Below are 26,307 nucleotides of genomic sequence, written 5' to 3'. Positions count from 1 at the left end.
TTTACGGTGCAAAGAATCCATGTAAATATTATGACTCACAAAACTAACAAGCTGGCTCGAGTTGGCTAACAAGCCAATCTGAGTTGGTCTGCTAGCTCGTTTAGTTAACAAGCAGAACCGATCTAGCTCGTTAACCTAACGAGCTATAACGAGTCAAGCTGGCTCGACATCCAAAAATAGCTGTGATTTCTCGTAAAGTCTACAGAAGTTAAAAGCTTACTCATACGGTACTCAATTTTTGAGTATATGAAGTTATAGAACTGTAACTCTGAAGTTTTAAAAACCAACTTTTTTAATTTTAAAACTGACTTATCACTATTTGTTTGTCATAACCTTAAGCTCTCTAAACATATCCGAGAACCGCTCGCTACTGGTATATACTACCTTCGTCCTTAAATAACGTCATTGACTTTTTTATACATGTTTGACTACTCGTCTTATTTAATTTTTTTTGTTAAATATGTAACGTGTCATATGTACATAAAAATATTTTTAACAATAAATATCATAATATAAAATAATTAATAATTATGTAACTTTTTTTAAATAAGACGAATAGTCAAATATTTATAAAATGGTCAACGGCGTCAAATATGTAATGACAGAGGAAGTATATTGGGATTTCTTGAAAACAGTTGACGAATCTACCTACGAAAACCGATGAAATGGTGCTAGCAACCATGGGAGTACAGAACCGTGGAGTACCGGGACTCCAGCATCCTCCTCTGTCGCTTGCTCCTGGAGCTGCTGCTGTACACCATCTCAGGGAAGGCAGCCATGGCCAGCGCCTGCCTCACGCCCTCCTTCAGGGACCTCGCCGACGGCGCGCTGCCGGCGACGTGAAGCGCCTGCCTCACGCCCTCCTTCAGGGACCTCGCCGACGGCGCGCCGCCGGCGGCGTTCACGTCGCCGGCAGCTGGAGCGGCTCCCTCCTCCTCGCTGCGCAGCACGAAGGCGTGCTGCGTCCTGCCGCCGAGGCAGCTCATGTCCGCCCGCAGTGGCCTCAGCCGCAGGCGCCGGAGCGCGCCGGCGATGTCGGCGAGGAGGCCCGGCCGGTCGTCGCAGCTGACGGTGGCGTGGACGTAGGTGCACGCGTGCTCGCCGTCGCCGGCGTAGCATTGCACCGTCACCTCGTTGGCCTCCGGCGGGACGGGCGCGGCGACCTCGGTCGCTGACTTCTTCAGCTCCCTCACTTGGTTCACCGCGCTCGCCAGTAAGCTGGCCTTGTCCATCTGTCAACCAAATGAAACATCTCAGGTGGTGTTTAGATTAAGAAAATTTTTGGAAGAAGTATCACGTCAAATGTTTGACTGGATGTCGGAAGGGGTTTTCGAACACGAACGAAAAAACGAATTTTACGGCTAGCCTGGAAACCGCGAGACGAATCTTTTGAGCCTAATTAATCCATCATTAGCACATGTTGGTTACTGTAGTACTTATGGCTAATCATGGACTAATTAGGCTCAAAAGATTTGTCTCAAGATTTTTTCATAACTGTGCAATTAGTTTTTTGGTTCATATACGTTTGATGCTTTATTTATGTGTCCAAAAAATTCGATGTGATGTTTTTGAAGAAAAATTTTGGGAACTAAACAAGGCTTCAGTATATTTCAAGTTCTTATTAATTGTTTGGACGTTTTATAGAAAAAAACTAAATAATATATTTATAAATAAAAAATAATTTATAAATAAAAATTTTATTCTAAACCATCTAAAAGCCACGATACAATAATGCGCCTCCTAACATATGCTTCAAGTAGGGAAAGCGAATGACAAATCACTTTCTTACTAATTTTATTAATTTTATGTTAATAGTATAACTACGCATGCGTAAAGTTTAAGCCGTGTTCTTGGTTAGGATAACTAGTCGACATGAAAAACGTAGCAGGGAGTAGCATATCATTAATTATTAATTATAAAAAATTTGAAAATTGATTGTTATTTTTTTTAAATTAACATTCCTATAGAAAATTTTCTTTAACAAATAAACATTTTAACGGTTTGGGATGTGCGCGCGTGAATAACGACGGAATCTGAGTCATTGACCGGGAGGAACAAACACGGCCTAATCTGAAGCATGTCAACAAAATGCAATTGATTAAATATGAATAACAGTTCTATTAGTTTCAGAAATTGAACAGCTCTAATTTATTAATCTAACTGTACCGCGCCCCTGCATCACTGCTAGCCTGAAAATGCCATTGGACTACCTGCTCTGAACTCTGAAACAACAATAAAGACTATGAGAGAATGTTTTTCAGACCTGCTTAGCGTCAGGGAGTATCCTCCTCAGTGTGGCCAGGTGAGCATTGATCCTCTCCCGCCGCCGCCTCTCGGCCTCGCTGTGGATCCTCAGCGCCGTCGCCTGATCCGTCGCGCTCCTCCCCGACGACGATGGTGGCGGCGGCGGCGGCGGCAGCGCCAAGCTGCCCGGTCGCCGTGGCAGCACAACCGTGCCTCTGTACACCGAAGGAAGACCATGTCCATAGCCACCATGGTGCAGAAGCTGCTGCTGCTGCTGATTCCCTTCTTGCCATGGCTGCTGCTGACATGTAGCCATCTGAATATCTGATCAAGCCACAGTTCCCAATGCTGCTTGCTGCAAGAAGATTCAGTAATCTGTTCAGCCTTCAAGAAGAAGAAGAAAACGATGAAATGGATGCATGGACCGATAACACAAGTGATTAGCTACGCATCTCCTTAACCTTAAACCTTAATTACCTATGATTATTTCTATCGGTCCAAGAAGAGCAAAGGGAGTGTGACACTGATGACTGATTACTGATATGATGAGTGAAGTGAAGGCTGAAGAGAGGCTAAGGGGCTTCTTGAACTGCTGGAAAAGGAACTACTATAGAACAGAAGCCTTAGTACACCCTGACCTGATTTGTTAATTGTAAGATAGATGGATATGCTCTTGGAAACTAGGATGATCGATCATATCATATCTCACCTCATGATATATCTTATGTAGAGAGAGAGAGGGAGAGAGATTTGCATGTGTTTCAATTCATTATTGGCCAACCAGCCACACACATGACACACCTAGGTGCATTCTTTTTCCACATTTGATCCCCACTAGGTGATGCTCCTTTTGGACTGGCATGCATGCAGATGATATACTACTAGTAGATCATAAATTTTACTGGTAATTAGCCTTTCACCACCTAGGGATGATGCACTGTTATTAAGATTAATCACTCACTAGTCCTAGATAACTGAATTTTGTAAAGATGGGAAAACCTGCTGTTTAGCCGAGGGGCTGTTTAGGAGAGCTAAAGATTCTAAGAAGTGCTCCGGCAAACAGTAGCCAGTGAGTATAAAAATGTAAAATCATGCTTAATATAATATTTTTGAATATTTGTAGCTACTAATTCTCGCAACCTAAGTGAGAATTTAGGCTTTCTGCGAACCTCGAAATTCCGAGAGAAGCCGTAGCTGTCAGAAGCCGAGAGTTCTTTCCCGCTACACCATTGCCTGGAAAGCTGGTGTCTTTCTGCATCCAGATGATTTAATTAAGGGCACACGTACGTGTGTGATGAGTAGGATTACATGGTGATTAAGGCACGCAATTAGGCCGATTGGACAAACAGGAGGCTTAGCTCAGCTAGCTGGGACAGGACAGTACAGAACAGTGGGATCCAAATCCAACAGTGACAGGCACAGGCAGCCGCACTCTGGGTTCACACTCTGATCGCCTTTGCTTTGCGGCTTCACACAGGAACTCCCTTGGATGCTTCCGCCGCCACCATGTGTTGATTTTGCGCGCGTGGTTCATTCCTCTGTTTTCTTCTCGGCTGAATTGAGGGCCTCCTCGGAATGCACGATAGAAAATATATAGAAAATTGTATTAATAGAAAATGAATTGCGGTGAAAAACATATGATCAGAAAATACAGCAAAAGATACGTTGTTCGGATGTACATAAAAAAGACACGGGAAATACAAAGAAAATAAAATATGAGCTTGGAGTGGATGGATTCTTTCCTATGAATTTTCCATGGAATTGACAACATAGGAATTCTTTTCTATGATTGGTTTTTGCAATCCGAATGGTAGGAAAAGGAAAAAAAATCTCATAATCAGTATTCCTTTAAAAATCCTGTAAAACCCTACCATCTGAATGAGCACTGGAAATTGCAAAAAAAAAATTTAAAAAAAGAAGAAGAGAGAAACAAATGTCACTTTGAGTTTGAGACACTCCCATATACTCATGATTTATTTTAGTATAACATAATATGGATTCCGTGTATTGTTAGTTTGTTACTACGCGAAGGCACCGGCAACGAATCTCAAACCAAGTTAAATTAGGATAGAGTAATTGCAATAACTCATCTTATTAGAATCTCGAACTCAGAATGATATTTGGGATGATTCTTGCAATTTTATCTGTTTTAAATATGGTAATAAATGGTGAATAATCATAGACACGTGGGGCTCAAAGAGGCACTATACCGTGGGACCCACTTGTCGGCCCCGTTGTTCTTGCATTGGGCTTAATATTTGCCACGTGAAAATGCAGGCCATCCCGGTTTTCCATGCATTTATTTCTCTTTTTTATTTATAAAAATTTTTGGTGTACATCTTGAACCAGATGGGGACAAATTTTGCACTATTAGGATAGCAAGAAGCATGTTTGGAAGTCGGAGAAACATATATATTTGGAATTTATATTAGGAGAAACTACTTGATCAGAAAAGAACATGATGCAGATTTTCACCACCTAATACAAACTGCTACTTTGGGTTTACTAATCTAAAGGAGAAAGCATGTATATATGGTTTCTAATAGTATGGTTTGATCATTAATCAATTTTATATCGTATTATCGACAAATTTAAAATCACATCATAGGAATATATTTTTAAGGGGCGATTGCATAACTGGCTCTGCTTTAGAGGCCAATCGTAGGTTTAGCCCTGTTTTTTTCACTTTGCAGATTTGGCCCCACTTTTTAAAAATGAAGCTCCCATTTGGCCCTACTCCGTTAAGTTAGGTTAATGGTGTTAAGGGAGCAAAAAGTAAACGTCTTTACCCTTGCACATTTGACTCTGTTTTATTAGCATTAACATATTTGGTTCTGTTTTTACACATGTGTGTGAAATATTTGTAATATTTAACTTGTTTTTAACAGATTTCAATCATTCATAAATAAATTTTTGCACTGAAGATATGTATTATTAGTTAATTATTAGTCAAGTATTACATATATATATCCTACTAACAGGTATAGCTACTCTCTGCACGTCTAAGGTGCAGAAACACATCTATACATATTTCTTCTCTCTTCCAACAGAAAGTACAAACTTTATAAATGTAGTTGTATCATTCACATGAGATAGATTTAGTAGTGTCTATACTTTCTGTTGGGTGGAAGTAGAAATAGTTATGAAAATGTTTTGTAACATTCTAGAAATTTCAGGGTAAAAATTTTGCGAAAATGTTTTAAAGTTTCGTTCTTTGTTTTGCGGAGTAGGAGCGTCTTTTCCCTTTCTATCTTTTATCCTTTCGCCATCACCGTCTACTCAAACATCTACCATCAACTCTAAATTTTTCCGCAAACGTTCGATATCCAATTGTCGCCACCAAAATTTTGAGCCATACCCATCTACTCAAAATAACCCAAACCAAAATCTCTCATGTTCATATTTTATCCGAATATCTTAAATATTTCAAATCCATCTCTAATATTAAAAATCTCTAAGTTTGTTTATTTTGATTTGTCGCCGATTTCGCGCGAATCGCCGCTTCGTTCGATAATCTATCCATCCGAGCCATCTAACCAGCCAGCCAGGTAAGCATCCATCATCTCTCTATTTTTTTTTTCTCTCCCTCCCGGTCTCTCGATCTCCCTTTCTCTATGTGCGTAGCAGCCGCCGCCGTTTCGCCGACCTCACCACGGCCACGCAGCTGCTTCCCAGCCACGCCGACGCCCACGCGTCACTGTTGCACGCACAGACTCGCCACCGACGTAGCCGGAACCAACTCGAACTCGAGTCCGCTCAATCGTCATCCATTACCTCGCCGGTCTCTCTCCATTGCCGCCCTATCTCTCTCCCTCTTCATCCTTCCTGAGCACCATTCACAGAGGAAAGTGAAGCTCTCGATTCTCTCTTCTCCTTCCCGGAAGCCTCTCCAAGCTCGCGCCGCCGGAGTTGCCGCCGCCCACGCCATGACACTGCCGGTCACAGTGCAGCCGCCGGCACTGTTCTTGAGAAATTCGTCGACCTCGTTGTCTCTTCTTCCAAATCAAGATATCCATCACCTTTGCCATGCCCGTGTTACTCTTTCCCCTCATTTTCCCGAGCCAAATCGCCGCCGGAACCCACCAGCGTCGCCGCCGCTCGTCGCTCCTCTGTTCGTCCTACACCGGCGCACGTCGCGCTGCTGCTCCCGGCCGCCCCGGCCTCCGCTTAGGCTGCATCTAGATTCGCCTCCCTTCCCTGAACCTTCCCCGGCCGCTTCCCTCACCAGAGCTCGCCGGAACTGGCGCTGCCATGGCCGCCGCCGTCGTCCTGTACAGACCGCCGCCAGCGGCCATCTCGCCATCGTTCTGGACGTCGCCACCGAGGGGAATGGAACCCCCTCGGCTCCCTGACCCCGGCGCTCATCTCCCTTGGCCTCCCCACTGCCCTCCTAGCCACCAGCCCCTCCTCTGTCGCCTGCACAGGAGAACGAAGGAAGAAGAACGAGAAAGAAAGGAGAACGCAGAAAGAAGAAGGGAAGAGAGAGAAAGTAGGAGGAAAGAAAAAAAAGGAAAGAAAAGGAAAAAATAAAGAAAATAAATAAATAAAAGGTTGAAAGAAAATAAAATAATTGAAGTCCATTCTAATTTGTTTTTCTATTCAAAATAAGTTCGAAAATTATTCTTTTCTTTGATTCAAATAATTCTTTGACCTTCAAATCTCAGATTTAAAATCTGAAACCATCATCCGACTCCTAGAGTCATTCTAAATTTAACGGCGATAGTTCCGTTGCCATCTAAAATTTTGAAGATATAGCCCTAAATTCTATTTAGGGTTACTATTGATCCAAATATTCTAAAAATTAACTTCTTGAATTATTTCGGATCCAATGGCATCGATTTCATTGCCATCAAAGACTCCGAAGTCGAAACCCTAATTTTAATCCTAGGGTTTACTATTTATTTAGTACTTTGAATCTATTCAAATTTCCGTTCAACCCTTGATCCGATAAACTCTTAGGGCTAACTGTCCTTATCTATCTAATTATATCCTTATCTATCTAAATTACATTACCCAGATCTAGAGCTCATCCTAAAATATTGATGCCATTCAGAGTGTCGAGTTCATATCATCCATTTCGACTCGACACCATTTGATTCCTAAATTATTTTGTCCTTATACACCAAATCGCATATAATTCGAACTATTAATTTAATTCAATAGCTCAGCAGTCTACCATTATTGGCTAACCATTACTTTGATTTGAGCCAACCATACTGGATCCATTTCTTCTCTTTCAATACGCATTTTAATTTTAAATGTGTATGCAATTCACACGGTTAATCTTGTTTCCAATTTAATCATCTATAACCCCTCACCAACTATAAACTCATTTATATTCCTTTATCTGTGTCTGTCCATGACAATATTTTGGGTTAAACACCAAGTTTGTCCGATGTTTAACACATGAGATCACCCAGTCATCTTATAAATCCACATATGATCATAGTACATTCATCCCAGCCTATAACCCTAGCCTCCGTTATCATCTTTGCATTTATAAGTCCTAAACCATATCTATTCGGACTTTTAACCCTAATCCTGTTCTTCGAAACAACCAGAGCCTATTCAAATCCATCCATACTTCAATTTGTTATGATATCTTTTAAGAACCACAACTTCAAACTATCATACGACTATGACCTCACCACTCATACATTGACCTCGCCATCGCAATACTCTTGAATCCGAGTTTACATTATTTATCACAAAATAACCTCTCTTGTCTTATCGTCTTCTCTTTCAACACACTACCACATAGCCTCTCCTAAATACAATTCAAACTCTTATTTCTATCCGTGTCTACCACTTAACAAACCCTAACCTTCAACCAGTCATGCATTACCTATTTGTGTCCCCTTTCTATTCTAATCAACCTTTGTCCCAAATTATACTCGATCTTCATTTATGTTGTACATAAATCAATCTCGTATTATGCGAAGCCACATAAAATCATATCGCAATTTCTTGATATCACTTACTTTTGATATCTATCATCCACCACTCTTATTCTAGATCGTAACCATCTAGTTGTATAATCATGAATCATGATCTTAATCCTTGATCAATCTAAAAGCCTTCCAAATATCTCCAATCACCTATTCAGCCGTTATCTCTCTTCAGCTAGCTCCAACTTTCATTGTTATTTTATCGTTTAGTTATAGCTTTTTAGTTTTATGGTTTTATTTATTGCTTGTTCTTGTGTGCGTGCGCTAGATCTTATGGAAGGAAGTCTATTAAGCAATTGCAGGAGCGGACACGGACCAGACGACTACATTAAAGCTCCCAGAAAACCACATATTGCAAGGCAAGCCACGAAACCATCCTTTGATCATTTTGAGAACCTAAGTAGATAACCACTTAGTTATTTTATGCATTATTTATTTGCAGTTATTTTGGCGTATTATTACTTTCAAATAATCATGTTACATTAGTTATTGCCCTGTACTTAATTTACTATTATTGTCGATACCATAAACTACCATACACTGTTTCCTCATAACCTAGGTATAGGTTGAACACTTCATCAGATTAATATTGTAGTGGATAATACCACCAAACTTCTACACACATACATCTGTTGTGCCCGTCGTCACATGATGACACTATTGGGCTGCATAAAATATTGTTTTGATATAAATCACTCGCCTTGAGTGATGTGGAAGGTGACTCTGGGTGAAGGTTGATGTTCTGGATATTATGACATGTATTACTGTGTTTATTATATGCATGTGTTGTGATGATTTTAATTGCTTCCCCGGATATAAGGATAAAAACCCTCTTATGCTATGAAAAATGATATAGTTTGCGCCCATCCACAGGACCGAGTAATCAGACTTAACCTAGTATGTGGTCCCACTATACGAACGACTGTTAGAGACTCTAGGAGCATATAGGAGTGGACATGTGTAAGAGGCAGCGGGCCAAGTTGATATGATCTCACAAAAGTGGCACTCGTGAAAGCAGCGATCTACTATGCCTTGCTTGTGGCCAAGCGAGTGCCCGACTGCTAGGACGAAGGATATCCGACTGGATGGTACTAGTAGTAAGTGGGACTAATGAACGGTTATGTTATCTCGACTCTGATCCAGTCGTGGTATCATGTGGGTAAAGCTGGGCAGACGCTGCAGTCGTATTGTATTTGAATACGCCGTGCTCCCGGTTAATGGAGATGTGTCATTGGGTGATTTCTATTTTTTATGGTATGAGTAGATTTTATAATTAAAATTTGGTTTGGAACAAGATGAGAATGATGGTGATTAATATTGCTACGTTTTAAACTGTCGATTTATAAATGTTTACAAATAAACTCTTTTATCAAAGTAGGGAAAAACTATTTATAATAGGCTTGTTATCAACCCATCTTGATGAACCCTATATCCTTGTACTACTTACATGTATTCTGCTCCTATTCTTGGATCGTGGTTTGCTGGGTACGTTTGTACTCACCCCGTGTATAAAATGTGGTTCAGAAGAGTAGGTCTTCATCAAGGTTGCACGTGTTAGGGTCAGCTCCCCTTCGCTCAGACTCGCTTGTGGTGTTGTTGGGTCTTCTGCTTCCTGCTTGGTTGGTCTTTTCGAAACTTAGGCCGACGTGTCATACTTCCGCTGCTAAGTAAGTTTTTTTCGTTGAGCTTGTACTTTTATACCTTTTCTGTGCGCAACTGAATCCTGGACAGTTGTGCGCGTGGGATTCCTGTTTATTTCAGGCACATCCCCACATGTTTTTCATCATGGACGTGTAGGGAGTAGCTACACCTGGTAGTAGGATCTAATTTTCCTATATATATATATATATATATATATATATATATATATATATATATATTATTGAAAACAAGAACACATTTTTTCGAGTAAATTTAGATAACTATAATTTTTTTATCAAAACTATCAATTTATTGTAACTTTAGCTAGACATTTAAGAAAATTGCAAGAATACTATATGATTTATCAAAAAAGCCACAACTTTAGTTGTCTAACAAACTTTGAGCCTATTTGTTATAGTGTAACTCGGGCCCACATACCATACGCACATAATGAGTAAAGTTTTAAATTTTCGATAAAATTATTTGATATTGTTACAGATTTATGAAATCCATCTGAAACTAATATCAAAGTGATATTTTAACAAAATAATTTCAATTTTGTGAAATTTACTCTATATTTTCCGATGAAGTGTCATATTTTTTATAATGAAGTGTCATATAAAGTTTAAGATGCAATTTAAGTTAATTTTTTTTATCTTGAAGGAGATGAAAACCTCAGGCACACTATGGAAGAGAGGCAGGCAGAAAGGTAAGATCAACCAAACCAACCAAATTGTGCCTTTGACCCACGAACAGGAGAAATTTAACTTTTTGCCATTCTTACGAGCGGTCAAAATAGATTTGTCACTGTGAGTCTATGACGTGTGGACCCTTATGAGTCTATGACAGATGGATCTAGTGACAAATCTGTTATAAAAATCCGTAAGAGTGGCAAAAAGTTAAAAGCCCCCACGAACAGAAGAGACCAGAGATTGAGACACGCATGCATGTGATGGATTGGATAATATCAATATCCATATCTGAAATCTTGATCAACATGAGGCAGATCGAATCCTGCATTGTACTGACATTCTGGCCTCTCTCCATTTCCAGCTTTGACGCATCGAAACTTGGCAGGTGAAGAATTGCACCTCACCCAACAGACAATCGCCCACAAAACCAGGAAGAACAAACAGTGATTTTTTTCCCTTGGCGTTAGCATAAGGCAGTCCTAATAATATATTAATGATGGTTTCTATGCTGGTCACATAAGCAAAATGGTGACATGGGAATATAATTAATAAATAAAGAGAAGAAAAAACTTAGAAATGATTTTCTCGTGAAGAAATCAAGTCTTCTCTTTACCCAATACATCAATAAATTATGAATTCATCATTGGAGGAAAACTACTAGTTTCTAAGGGACATGTGTCACGCTTACCATTGGAGGAATAATATAGAGTTAGGAGAGAAAGAGAACATTTATTACTCGAAAACACTTCTATTGTGGAAAATTATTTCTATAGATGATTTTTTATACTATGACAACCATGTCAGATTTTTTCATTGGGTCTGCCCTAAAAAAATGGACTTTTTCTAAACTGTCAGGGCATGTACAACAGTATAGATAGTTATTGTCTATTTGATATATAAAGACAGCTAAATATATAGTTTGTATAATAGGTTGTCTATTTGGCTGTCTGTAGTATATTTAATACTTTATTTTTTATGTTTATATTTATTGCATGCAATCAATGCATGAAGTATTTCTCTAGATTAGATTGCATGCAACTTAGGAGTACATGTCAAGCAGTAGACGAACGAAGAGACGACAATCTAGTTTTTCTTGAGTTAATGATGTCACTTAGGATTGTTAATTTGACGTGGACGTATATAGACGATTGTTTTCCTATTTTCTCATAGTTGTACATGTCTCTTCATCCCTTTTTCTTTCGTATAATCCAACATGCATATACACATGCACTGCATTATCTAATCATCTAATGCGTATACATTGTCTGCATTGATCGATTTGTTTACAGAATTACAGCAGCCTATGTGTCACTCGATCGAAAATTGTGATGTCTGTAGAACCACTCGTAGGCCGCATTCGGATGTTGATTTGATAACCGGTGCGGAAAATTTGATAACAGATTAGTATATAATTAATTAATTATTAATTAGAAAAAATAGAAAAATAGATTAATCTGAATTTTTAATGTAACTTTTATATATAACTTTTTATTAAAAAATATACCACTACCAGCTTACTGTTCTCGTTTTATCAAGTTCATGTAAGAAAAACACCACCAGCTTGCTCGTCAGGTAGTTGTCTTTCAGACGTGGAAATCAACCACTGGCTTCAGTTTTGAGTTCCTTCTACAGCCAACAATTGTTTCATAAATTGATTATGACAAATTACCATCAGTTTCTCTGGACAAAATTTGACAACTTTCATATAATTACTATCGATAAGCTGACGAAACCACCATCGAGCTAAATACTTTCTAATTAGAAATTTAGTATGCCAAACTAGGGGTACAATTCAAAAGGTTATTACCTTAAACGAAAAGTTGACAAAGTTAATGTTTTCCTCATAAAAACCGCAGTTTGGTTTAACTACAAAAAGGAACAACTTTGACATGCCCAGACATTGGAGATCAAACCAAGGCATATACGTACGATGGTTTTCGTACTATCCGTGTACAATGACAGCCTGCATAGCACGTCACGCGTTCCTTCTGTTCGCTGTTCGCGCCAGCGCCGTGTGCGTCGGATTGGATCGTACGAAAGAGGTCGTATCGCATAGCTATTTCCTATATGGGCAGTACCTTTTCCTTCCCGAAATGTAAACACCGTGGAGTGTTAAGTGGTGTTTGGGACAAGTAAGGGTACAAGTGGACAAGCCTGTGTACCCGTTTACAGGCCAATTAAGCGGGTAGGCCAACGAGTAGCCCAACGGGCTATCCGCTTAATTGGCCTATAAGCGGGTTGGCGGGCCGGCCAAGTTACAACCCTAGGGACAAGGGATTTATTTTTGTCCCATGTCTCATCGAATATTTGAATACTTATTATATAAACGTAGATTATTAATAAAACTTATCCATAATCTTGGACTAATTCATGAGACGAATATATTAAGTCTAATTAATCCATGATTAGCACATATGATGCTACAGTAAACATGCTCTAATTATAGATTAATTAGGCTTAAAAAATACGTCTCGCGGATGACCACTCATTTATGAAATTAGTTTTTTATTAATCTATATTTAATACTTCAAATTAGTGTCCAAACATCCGATGTCTAAACACCCCTATGGCCAAAAAGCCCGATGCCTCTAAGGTCAACTCCCAAAATCCCTACTACGGCCTTGTTTAGTTTCTAAAATTTTTTTCCAAAAACATCGCATCGAATTTTTGGACACCTAAATAAAGCATTAAACATAGATGAACCAAAAAACTAATTGCACAGTTATGGAAGAAATCTTGAGACGAATCTTTTAAGACTAATTAGCCCATGATTAGCCATAAGTGCTACAGTAACCAACATGTACTAATAACGGATTAATTAGGCTCAAAAGATTTGTCTCGCGGTTTCTAGGCTAGCCGTAAAATTCATTTTTTCATTCGTGTCCGAAAACCCCTTCCGACATCCGGTCAAACATTTGACGTAACACTTCTTCCAGAATTTTTCTCAGTCTAAACACCAGCTACCTTTCAAACATAGCAAAACGATGAGCGTCTGCAACCCCGCATCATTTGTACCTCTCGATTCTTCAACTCGGTACCAAATTGCTCTAGAAATTTTTGTGCTTTCATTGATGCACATCGACCACGGAGCAGGACAAGAAAGCAGGATTGTTTCTTTTTTTTTTTATAAAACCAGTGTTTATAATTTAGAAATCCAAAACCAGCGTTTATTGAGCAGATGGTTGTTTAAATTAATAAATGACATATTGAAGAGGAAATAACTTAGTAGTAAATGAATAATCCAGTTATAGAGAAAACAAGGGGATTCCCATTTTTGGTATGGCATGACGAATGTTAAGAGTTCCTTTCTAAGTATGGTTCTTGGATAATTAATTATGATGAGCAAGTTGGATTCCGAGAGGATACGCGGTTAGGGAATTCTTCTTACAAATACATGTCGTTGTATTCTATAGTTAGAAGGAAAATCTCTTTAGTCGCCGGTGTTATGGGTACTATTCCGTCTAATGTTTCTTTTAGGAGAACTTTGGTCGGTCAGAATTTGGTCAACAGTCATAATTTGTGTGCATCAATTGTACATATTAATTTAACAACGGAGAATGACATATTTTGATGGAACTTTTATCAAAATAGTAATTTTTCTGTTAAATCAATGTATTTAGCCTTAATTAATAATGAGTACATAGAGAGGAATAAGATCATTTGGAAGCTTAAGATGCCACTTAAGATTAAGATTTTTATGTGGTATCTCCTTAAAGGAATTGTGTTAAGAAAAGATGACTTAGCTAAGAGGAATTGAAATGGTAGTCTGAGATGTTGTTTTTTAATGAAGAAGGAAACAATTTACCATCTTTTTTCTTCATTGTCATTTTTCTAGATTTCTTTAGAGATCAATTTTAATTCTCATTTGAATTATACCCACCACACATTATTTCTCATATGTTTGGTAATTGACTAATGGGTGTTAATAAAAAGGTTACGAGACTTATTCTTGTAGGGACTTCCGCTATATGTTGGGCTCTTTGCATTAATAAAAATGATATGGTTTTTAAGACACCATCGAAAACTTATTTATAGGTATTTTTAGGGCAACATATTGGTTTCGTGGTTGGACTCAACTAGAAAGGTATGATGATGATATCAAGCTAATAAATTATACGTGTTGTAAACTTGAATCGACGATGGTGCACCTTTTTGACAACTTTGGATGGAGATTCTCGAATAGAATTCAGTAATTGAGATTTTTTTTATCTTGTGTTGATGTCTTTTAGTTTGTGTTTTCTTTATATTATGTCGACGTGTGTATAGTTTGTTTTATCTATGGACTTTGTAATAATTTGTCGTAGTTTATTGGACAATGGCCAAAATGCCATTCCATTATTTTAAAAAATAAAAATGTAGTTTAAATATAATTGTGGCGGCACCTTGTCGACTCTATTGCATGGACGAAAGGGATGAAAACAAGTCGTCTTATTAAAAGTTTTAGTGTAAATATAAAAAGACAAGTCATACATGATATTTGTAATGATAGAATAAGTTACCAGAAAATAAATAGTTCTTACAAAGATTTTCTTAGAATAAATGATCAAATGTCATGCTAAAAAGCCAACAATATCATATATTTAGAAACAATGATAGCATATAATTTCGATTTATCAACCATGATCATAGGCTCATAAGTGACATATGGCATCGTAAAGTTAGAAAATAAACTATGGTGAAAAACCACCCAAAATCAATTCCAAATTTAAAATCAAATGTTAGCTTATAATCATAAGCGAAAAGAGGGGGTGTACGTTTTTTTTTATAAAAACCGATAAAAATCACGAAATTAGGTGGTTTGAGTGTTTGACGCAGGATGATCCCCATAAAATTTTGAATAGTTCTGAAAATTCTAATTTGGAATATGAAAGTTCAAAATTTGACAAAATATCTAGTTTTGCCTTTTGTATAGGTTGTATGAAAAGCAGAAAAAGTATTATATATGAAAGCATCCTAGTTTTGATTCTATGAATAACACGGGTTTGGTGCTTTTGCTACTTTGAGCATGAGAAGTTTGGACATGAATTTTGCTTCTTGTTTAGTCCACTAGAAATCTCTATTTAGAAGGTAGGCAGGCTGGGTTCTATGACTATTGCCATGCACGGTAGCAAATAACAAAATTGAGTAAAAAACGAAAAACATACTTCCTCCCATAATATAAGACATAACTATTTTTTCTCTGTTGCATAATATAAAGTGTGTATGCAAGCATATATTAACTATCATATATTTTTCTCTAATTTTGATTTATTTTAAATTCTTTACTATCAAGATTGTCCAACCACATTACATGCATACATCCATACACCTAGATAATCTAAATGAAGAGATGGTTATAACTCTTTCTTGGCATTTATGTTGGTGACAGTTATTCTTTATATTGATGCATGTAACGAAAAACCCTTAGCTTGCCCTGCAGCCGGCCATCATGTCTGCTCACCAAGTGACGGCGACGGCTCGTGTTTCAAGAGAGAAGAGATGTGTTCAGCACTGTTGTATATCTTGTAGATAATAAATTTTTAATAATTTATTTATTGTTGATCTTAACTATAAAAAACATTAATATCTTATAGATAATGAAATAGACTTTGGGTTGTATGACATGTCTTTTTAACTGTCTATATGATAGATTCGGGATGTTTAGAGACAACCACCGTCTGTGGGTTGAACATATCCTATGAGAGAAATTTACAACCACCACTTGATTCAAAAGACATTTAATTACGGCATTTAATAGGTGTGGATACTGACACCTGCAAGCACTCTGAGCCGGTGCGGCCATTGGTTATCCTATACTCCTGGTTAGACGTGCATCATGCTCCTTCTCTTTTGTTTTTTCTTACACTTATAAGGTAAAATTTAAATTTGATTTTAAGAGTTTCTATCCTAGCTTATTTTTTTATTTTGACTTTTAGAATGCTATGATATACAATATGCATGGCACAATTCTTTGGATCCATTTGCTCCTTTTGCTAAGAAAATAAAAAAACAGCATGCAACTGTATTTCCGTTTTAATTGAATGTTTTTCTTGCCGTTGCAACGTACATGCACTTTGTGACCTACGAAGGTTAGAGCGAGAGCGCAGCACGGAAAAAATGGGGAAAAGCGGAAAGAAGGGAGTGCTCTGTGGTGTGTTGTACTGTTGTATATAGATACGTCAGCACGCTAAATAGCGCCACCATTCATCAGCCTACGTGGCATTTGCCAAGCGGCATCAGCCTACGAAGCATTTGACATCACTTAGTGAGGTGTAAATTCCCTCGTAAGTATATTTTTACTGTTTACGTTGAACTTTTAATCGACCATCTTATTTAAAAGTTTTATTATTAATATTTTTATTGTTACCTGTCGATAAAATATAAATAATATTTTATGTGTGACTATCTTTTAAGTTTTTCTAAAAAATCAAATAAAACAAATTGTAAAACATTAGACACGGAAATCCACAAATACAATTATATTGGGATGGGGCCTAGGGATGAAAACCATTCGGAATATTTCCGTATTCCGAACTAGTTTTGGGAGATTGAAATTGTTGATCAGATTTTTTTCAAAATTTATTCGCAACGGAAACATATTCAGATTTTTTCTAAACGGATACGGTAGGGACGCTATCGACGAAACTGGTTGGAATTTTTCCAAAATTTTTCTTAGAGACTTTTTAGAAATTCTATTGGCCTATATACCATACATCCATAATATCAGCCCAAATAACCCAGCCTGCTTCAACAAGTTAACCTTAAGCCCTTAATTAGTCAAAACATATATACAAACACTTTACTTTATAATAACTTGTATAATATGCGCTTTACTTTGTTATATATGATATATAAAGTTTGTAATAATATGTGAGATGTGTACTTCGGAATAATCTATAAACTATAACCTTTATTTGGTATTAAAACAATCATTAACAAAGTGATCTAATGAACTTAGTTATAATGATAAAAGGTGGTATGGTTAGTTGCTAACGTTTGAAATTTTTTATTAACTGTTTTAGAAAAAAAATAAAAGCTCGGTTCGAGGGTTTGTGTACTGCTAAACTATATTCGATCTGATTCGCATTCGTCTTGTTTTTATATTCATTCTGTTTTCATATGCAATGCTTTCTATTGCGATTCCGACATGGAAATAGAAACGATAAAATGGTTTTCGTTTGTTTACAAGGAGGCAGTAACATGCAACTGATACGTAAAAAGCCAACCTTTTTATTTTCGTGTCAAGTGTCATTTATCTTATGTAAAATAATTTTAAGAAATTAAGAAAAAAATTGATCACACATAAAGTACTATTTATATTTTATCATCTAATAAAAACAAAAACATTAATCCTAAACTTTTTAGTATTCCGAAAAGCCAAATACTACTATTATGGTGGTGGTGTTAAGATTGAGAAAATTTTTAGAAGAAGTGTCACGTCAAATGTTTGACCGGATGTCGGAAGGGGTTTTTGGACACGAATGAAAAAACGAATTTCACGGCTAGCCTGAAAACCGCGAGACGAATCTTTTGAGCCTAATTAATCCATCATTAGCGCATGTTGGTTACCGTAGCACTTATGGCTAATCATAGGCTAATTAGGCTCAAAATATTCGTCTCAAGATTTCTTTCATAACTGTGCAATTAGTTTTTTTTATCTGTATTTAATGCTTTATTTAGGTGTCAAAAAATTTAATGTGATGTTTTTAGTAAAATTTTGAGAACTAAACAAGCAAAAATTGATTGTTTTCGAAGTAAAAGGGAGTACGTCACATCAAACCCACACGGAACCGTATGCCTATGCCCGGAGGCCTGCATCGCTCTAGCTGTTGGCTCCTCTCCCTTCACTGACAGCTGGGGCCACCGCCCGAAACCGCCGTGTATGTGCACGCCACTACAGTGGGATTTGGATAGACAGATAGACCCCTTTCTTCTACCGTACTGCCGACCACACCCTCGCTGACAGGTGGGGCCTCCGCAACTGTCGCCGTCTCCCGCCCCACTTGTCAGTGACAGCGGGGGCACATCCCGCCTTCCCGGGGGGGCCCACCTCGTCCTCTCCTTTTTTATACTATAAAATAGGTTAGAGTTTTGCTTGCGAGTTTGCGACGTGACGGCCCGAGACTCTTCTCCTTCTCAATCTCCACGCCACCTCGCCGGAGCGGGAGGAGGAGGCAGGTTGGTCGATCCGATCGCGCAGGAGGCTTCCGGGGAGATGGGGAGCTTGCCAGGTGGGTGGGTGGGGGTGGGGGTGGCGCAGCGTGCGCTGGGCGGGGCGGTGCTCCGGAACGTTGGGGATGACTCAGCATCGCTGGTTTGGTTTCTCTTGCAGGAGGCGGCGGCGGCGGCAAGGTGGGGTTGCCGGCGTTGGACGTGGCGCTCGCGTTCCCGCAGGCTACGCCGGCATCCCTCTTCCCTCCCGCCGGTGAGTCGCCCCGTCTCTCTGCTCGCTCGCTCTCGTTTCTTAGCTGTGGCGTGTTCTTCTTTCCCATTGTTGGATATAACAACGAGATATTACAGTTTTGAAATATATAGTGAGAGATTGTAATAATTGGGCGAAATTGAATTGGTCATCAATTATTTGACTATTCGGGAGTGGCGGTCCCTGTTCTTCAACTGGGGCGTACAAATCGAAATTTTGTTGGATTGGGGATCCGATCGATTTCGGCGAATTCTGTATATCACGTCGTTTGTATTGTTATAAGTTAGTGGAAATTGGACTTTATGGTGAGGAAAATGGGGTCTTATTGGAGTACTCTTTTCAGCCCTGTTGATATTTTGTTTGGGAAATTGTCGGTTCTCTCCTTAGCTATTTAGGGAGTTTTACATTTAATCTTCTAAATAAACTAATAATTAACAAAAATATTTAGGGCATGGATTTTTAGAAAACTGATTAGTTTTCTTGGTAGAAAAAGTTTAAAAACTATATTTGGTCCATACACGCGTCTTTATTCGATTGGATAGTGATTAGGTAGTGTAGCTTGCCTGCACGGCTTGCACTAGTCTTGTACCTTTCTTACGTTGTTGCCAAGTATTTTGGTCTCTTCTTTCGCAATCTTTTGTAACTTACTTGGCTAGAGAAATTAATTTCCGTGGCATTTATACTAGTCAATGTTATCCGGATATTCCTAACAATCCGTGGATTGCTGCCCATTACCCCATTTAGATTTGTTAGGCACATTTTATTTCAAGAAACTAGCAAAGTGCTTGTGCGTTACAACAGAAAAATTACAAAACCTATATGGTGAAAAAAAAGAGCTCTCTTCATAAAAAAAAAGAGCTCTCTACATCCACTCAGATGGAAAATTTCTTCCATGCAACTTCACCAAACTACTCTGCAATGCCTTTCTTCACGAAAAAAATAATAGTAATGAGTCTACATTTCTAGAAGAAAAAGATCCATTTTACTCCCCTCGAACTATTTCACTGAAGCAATTAGCCCCTAAATTATTCTTTTGCTCATTTTTCACTCCGAACTATTAAAACAATTCCCTTTACTCTCTTATGCTACTTCTATTTTTGTTTCTCTATAGTAGTCATAGTTTGCACTGAAATTTTGTTGGGATGATAGATGTATTACAACTTACGTCTCACCAATTCTTTATGATTTTTCAAACTGTTTACATAGGTTGGAAGCACCTTAGATTGATTTTAAAATCTATATTTTTAAGTTCAAGAAAAAGTCATGGAAATATTGAAAATATTTTTAAACTTTGATAATGGTGTCATCTATGGCTCTAAAAAAATTCAGTTTAAAATACATCTTGTTTTAACAGTAAAAAAGGAGAGAAATGCTATTAAGTAATGAAGTGAACTGTTTTCAATAATTTAGGGGGTAAAATGAGCCAAAAAATAGTTCAAGGGGTTAATTGATCCGATGGATTAGTTTGGGGGAGTGAAATGGACTTTTCTCTCTAGAAAAACATAAATATGATAATTTGCCCTCCTCTAGTTGAAAATCTTCACACGCTTATCAAAAGAATATGCCCAGTTATTTACATATCAAAAGAAACAGTTTGAAATTTTATAATAGGTAAAGAGATAGAGAGGGTAAAAGACCAAGTTGCTCATATTAATAAATCATTGGTCTGTGCTTAATATACTCTTCAATGTTTCATGCAAATTCAAGCCACTTGTGCATGCATGCATGCATGCAAATTCAATCTACAAAAAATTTTACAGCCATTACTGTATGTGCCTTCATATAATCATCATTAAAGTAAAAAATCAAAACATATCTTTCAACATTTGTAAGGAAGGAAAATGTACAGCATATGATTTTTGCAATATACTCCATACTACATATTGTTTGTAAGCTCATAAATTGCTTTTGCAGTATCGGATTACTACCAGTTTGATGATTTGCTTACCGATGAAGAGAAGGCACTTAGGAAGAAGGTCCGCAGCATTATGGAGAGAGAAATTGCACCCATTATGACTGAGGTATGTTGTTGCTATGTATAGTTTTTGTTATTAATCCCCTGTTTTCTTGCCGAACATATTTATGATATTGAGCAGTTCCATTATGAAACATGTATTTGAAATCTTCTAGGACTAGTACAATTTAGTCTTGTCGTTGATGGATGGTAACTCTCCCTTGGGTTGACTAGCTATTGTGTTACAATGACAGTTGCCTGCTAGGTGCTTATCTTGTCATAACTAATAAACCTGTATTGGTTTTCATATGCAGTACTGGGAGAAAGCAGAATTTCCCTTCCATGCCATTCCCAAGCTTGCAGCTCTTGGCTTAGCTGGAGGGACAACAAAGGTATATAAAGTAAACTGTGTGTTTTTACATTGAATGTAAAATTTCACCAATACGCCCATTGGCTCATTGAAATTTGATTTTTTTTCTTGAATTTATCGTGGCATTACAGGGATTTGGTTGCCCAGGACTCTCACTTACAGCTAGTGCTATTTCTATTGCAGAAGTTGCACGGGTGGATGCAAGCTGCTCCACATTTATTTTAGTGCATTCCTCTTTGGCAATGAGCACAATTGGTAAAGCTATAACTTATCCAAAAGATTTTGTTTATATGTTTTATAGAGTGACCAAGAACAAGTACTTTCTGAGATCACAATTTTTCTCCTTTCAATTTTCTGTGAAAAATAGCACTTTGTGGATCAGAGGCTCAAAAGCAGAAGTATTTACCATCACTGGCACAGTTTAGAACAGTTGGTTGCTGGGTGAGTTGCATTCGCCTATTATGTGGTTAGCCTTTGTAGCTTTTAAAGTTTCAGCATGATGTTTTATATATTGCCATCATAAGAAGAATATGTCTTTCTTGCTGTAGGCATTGACAGAGCCGGATTATGGAAGCGACGCAAGTTCATTGAGGACTGCAGCGACCAAGGTTTGAAGCATACATATCATGAAAGTTTTAACTTCTCAGTAAAGAAAAATATCTGAATATCTTTGCACAACCTCAATATGTTGTCTGATGGTTTTTACCTTGTTAGGTGCCTGGCGGTTGGCATTTGGATGGCCAAAAACGCTGGATAGGCAACAGCACTTTTGCAGATGTGCTCATCATCTTGGCTAGGAATTCAGATACAAACCAACTAAATGGGTAATTATCTTCCACTGAACTATGGTTGATATCATTTTGTGTACCACTGTATACATGCCGTTATGAACTCATTTCCATGCCCATCAATATGGCCACCCATAATTGATATGATAAACTTCCTCTAGATTTATTGTCAAGAAAGGAGCTCCTGGTTTGAAATGTACAAAAATTGAAAACAAAATTGGACTCAGAATGGTTCAGAATGGTGACATTGTTATGAATAAAGTATTTGTCCCTGAGGAAGATAGATTAACTGGAATCAATTCATTTCAGGACATAAACAAGGTAACAAAGAAGTCTCTTTTTATTGCACCAATCCTGCTCTCCGTAAGTCAATTGGAATGTACTGCCTTGTGCATTAACGTGATTTTTATTTGCTGCAACTTTAACTGCTGGATCAGGTCCTTGCTATGTCACGCATTATGGTGGCATGGCAGCCAATTGGGATATCAATGGGGGTCTTCGACATGTGTCATCGGTGCATTCTCCTTAATTCAGTCTTTTGTAGTTTCAAATTGGTACTGCACAATATGTATTGACTTGCGTTCTTTGCCATTGGACAGGTATTTGAAAGAAAGGAAGCAATTTGGAGCTCCGCTTGCAGCTTTTCAGCTCAACCAAGAAAAGCTTGTTCGGATGCTAGGCAACATCCAAGCCATGCTTCTTGTTGGTTGGCGCCTGTGCAAGCTGTATGAATCAGGCAAAATGACGCCAGGCCATGCTAGTTTAGGCAAGGTAATAACAAAATTCACAATGCACTTAGAAAAATGGCATCCTCCTTTGGATCGTGCGTTGTTTGGTCTGGTTTTCTTTTCACTTGCCGCCTTAAACAATGTACTGACAATATTTTAATTCAGGCATGGACATCCAGGAAGGCTAGGGAGGTGGTTTCTCTTGGCCGGGAGCTACTGGGCGGCAACGGAATTTTGGCTGATTTTCTGGTAGCAAAGGTAAAATTAGGAAGCTATCCCAAAGACCCAACAAATACAAATTCAATAGTACCCTTGCAATAGATACAGTCATACAACTGCAGTCTGCACATTTGAGCGTAATTAGGAACCCAAGATATCCATGTAGCTGCAGAAAGCATCAGCGTGAAACATCACTTTGACAAACTTATCGAGCAACTTCAAGTTTTGCAGTTCTCTTTGAATCAATGTTTTTTTCATAACTATTGGGTAAAGGTTGATTCAAATATTAGACATGACAATGTTTCAACGGCCCAATACTCACTTTCGTATTTTTGCAGGCGTTCTGTGATCTTGAGCCAATCTTCTCGTACGAAGGCACATATGACATCAACAGTCTGGTGACCGGAAGAGAAATCACCGGGATCGCGAGCTTCAAACCTGCTACATCAACAAAATCCCGCCTTTAATATATTTTTTTTCATTTCAAATGTTCATATCTTCAATCAAACAAATAAATATAACTTCCACCCTGTATTCTTATGGGAACAATAAAAGGAATAGAAAATCATATATTTTACAAAAGAAAAACAAGAGTTATTTGCATTCTTTTGCTAATTCCTTCTGAATGGTTCTGTTCTTTCTCTTGGTGGAAAACTCAAAAGGTTAAAAAAAAAGGCGGGCGATGTCTGAATAGAAAACCATGAGCTCTTTCAAGGTGCTCAATCGTTCATAATGTCTAAAAATATCAAATTCTAGATGCAGGAAATGTAACTAGTGTATGTTTCAGACTTCGAATTATTTGAATTTTGCATAAGTATTTCAATGCTTATAGTCTGATTATCGATATTCTAGTACTTCCTCTAAACTTTTTTTTATTGAACTAGCCAACATAAATATATTCTAGTACTTCCTCCAAACTTTCTTTTTATTGAACTAGCCAACGTCATATATTAGCACATGAAGGGAGTATCAAATTTCAAATGTGGCATTTTACGTTTTTATCAGGTTATATCTACATGTGGCATTGAAGATCTAAAGTATTAGCAAATCCGTTTATGATCAATTGCCTCCAAAGAAGTGCTAATAATGTGGTTTTTTTAGGGAATGGATAATAGGAGCTTAAACTTGCATGAAATGTAAAAGAAGCAAATCGAAAACCATGTGAATGTGGCTGATCTTGCAAGTGAATGACCAGTAAAATTCTCAGAGAAGTAACATGGATTACAAAATAAAAAAGACCACATGAACTTTGCAGAGTTGCAAGTGAACAATAACCAGTAAAATGCTGAGAGAAAACACCCGGGCTTTGGGGGTAGTTCCTGCACGTATCTCAAAGCATGCCAGATCGTGTGGCCACATATCGACGGGAGGTCAGGATCACTTTCGCCTTCCGCGGGCCTCACCGTCGACCTCGTCGCCGGTGATCGGGGAGGCGTTGGCAGGCCGTTGAAGGCATGCATGATCAGGGTTTGTTGGAACTTGAAATGCCACCAATGCCAAGATTTCTTCAAGCTATCATAGAGAGCTCACATTGAAAATGAAAATACCCTATTGACCATTCTAGAATCTAGGTGAGCTCTTATGGGGGTAATAGGTACCCTATAATCTTGGTTGAAAAAATAGGTACCCTACGAACGAAAATAAAACTATAGACCTTAATGGCTATGTATGTAACCTCTATAAACTATTCTTTCCGTTCCACCTTATAGAGTCTAGTCTGTTCTAGATTCATATGTATGTAAATAAATTTAGCTACATATATAAAATATATACATGAATAAATAGATGAATTTATGAAAATTTAGAAATTCTTATAATATGTAACGGATGGAATAGAATATTGTACCCTAGGTGACGTAACACAGGGAGTGAACCTTTCTAGGCAAGGGATATTATACAATTTAGGCAGTAGCACAGAAAACCCTACAGTTAATAAGTAGTAAAAATTTACTCAAGCAAAATCAAAACCATTTCAACCCGGCCTGTGGAGTGCACAAGTGCAAATAAACTTTTAAGTAATAAGGCAATAAGAAAATATCACCTATAACTGACCATACATAAGAATTATATTTAGACGGTGATCATTGACAGCATTCTTCAAACACATTTCAAATCTACATGTATAGTTCAAATTTCAGAATAAATAGCGTCCTAAGTTTTGCATTGCAGATTCACGATCCAAACAAAACGCAAGGGGGGTTTCTGGCTGTCTGCACCCTAGGGTCTTCGGATGATTTGCCATCTTCCCAGGAGGCGCATTCCCAAATACTATTTTCTTCGTGAACTTTAACTATTTGCCACTGGTTCTACAGGTTTTATTGATTCAGCGCCACTTCTGTCTAGATTATAGCTGTATAGGATCTCTTATCTTAATAATAATAATTTTTTAATTGTTAATTTGAATTTAAAATTTTCTAATTATATTTTTACATGAAAACCATTTACCTATATTCTAAATTTTACTTGTTCATAAAATATTTTCTACATAATATTTAATTTATAATTCAAATTTTAGATACTTCTAAATTGTATTTATATATTAAAAATTATTACAAATAAAACAATTGATATTAAAATTGATATTGAGAGAAGAGTCCATCTATAAATACAATTTGTAAATAACTAAAATTTCAGTGAATCAGATTAGAAATACAATTTAAGATTTAAAAATAAAAAAGGGTCCATGTGTAAATTAAGAGAAAAGGTCAATATATAAATACAATTTAGAAGTATATAGAATTTGAATTATAAATTAAATATTATGTAGAAAAGAGTTTATGAACAAGTACCATTTAGAATATAGGTAAATGATTTCTATGTAAAAATATAATTAGAAAATTTTAAATTCAAATTAACAATTAAAAAATAATTATTATCAAGATAAAAGATCCTATATAGCTAAAATCATACAAAACTAGGCAAAAATGACATTGAATCAACAAAAACTATAAGACTAATGATATTAAAGTTCACGAAGAAAGTGTTATTTGGAAATGTGCCTCTTGGGAGGATGACAAATCAACCAAGGTGCCCTGCAGCCTGTGTTTGTTTTACCGGTTGCACGTCTGCCGTCGCCGCCGCCGGTGGACGACCCAATCGCCACCGCTGCTGCCCTATTGGCCTATTCGCCGCCGGCGCCGCTGCCCTTGCCGGAAGGCGGTCGCAGCCATCGCCGGAATTTGCTGCTTCCCTCCCTCCCCCACGTTTTCCCCTCTCAGCTTGGTGGGCCTTGGGCCTCCGCTTCCGATATCAAAGCAGATCGTACGGCCAGCCTCGCGTCGCAGCTGGCCTGGCCCGTGCCACGTGGGCGCCACCGTGGCGG

At 37.8% G+C, this 26,307-nt stretch overlaps 2 protein-coding genes across 2 annotated transcripts; one reads left to right on the top strand and one right to left on the bottom strand.

Moving 5' to 3' along the window:
• Nucleotides 1–671: 671 nt before the first annotated feature.
• LOC102722496 (transcription factor bHLH51-like) lies at nucleotides 672–2,891 on the bottom strand. Its single transcript, XM_040523904.1, has 4 exons — nucleotides 2,722–2,891; nucleotides 2,264–2,599; nucleotides 907–1,232; nucleotides 672–819 (listed from the first exon to the last, which is right to left on the bottom strand). Exons 2-4 carry the CDS (start codon nucleotides 2,558–2,560, stop codon nucleotides 672–674), a joined length of 771 nt encoding a protein of 256 aa, XP_040379838.1. The 5' UTR covers nucleotides 2,561–2,599; nucleotides 2,722–2,891.
• A 15,725-nt stretch (nucleotides 2,892–18,616) lies between these two features.
• On the top strand, nucleotides 18,617–23,600 carry LOC102722216 (acyl-coenzyme A oxidase 4, peroxisomal-like). The gene is made up of 13 exons (XM_015837813.2): nucleotides 18,617–18,735; nucleotides 18,837–18,929; nucleotides 20,841–20,947; nucleotides 21,195–21,272; nucleotides 21,382–21,505; nucleotides 21,618–21,691; nucleotides 21,799–21,858; nucleotides 21,965–22,074; nucleotides 22,200–22,359; nucleotides 22,476–22,552; nucleotides 22,638–22,809; nucleotides 22,932–23,024; nucleotides 23,324–23,600. The coding sequence occupies exons 1-13, from the start codon at nucleotides 18,720–18,722 to the stop codon at nucleotides 23,450–23,452; spliced, it is 1,293 nt and encodes a 430-aa protein (XP_015693299.1). The 5' UTR covers nucleotides 18,617–18,719; the 3' UTR covers nucleotides 23,453–23,600.
• Nucleotides 23,601–26,307: the final 2,707 nt, after the last annotated feature.

The sequence above is a fragment of the Oryza brachyantha genome, chromosome 5 (genome assembly GCF_000231095.2).
Source record: "Oryza brachyantha chromosome 5, ObraRS2, whole genome shotgun sequence".
Lineage (NCBI taxonomy): Eukaryota > Viridiplantae > Streptophyta > Magnoliopsida > Poales > Poaceae > Oryza > Oryza brachyantha.
This window is presented reverse-complemented; position numbering and strand designations above follow the sequence as displayed.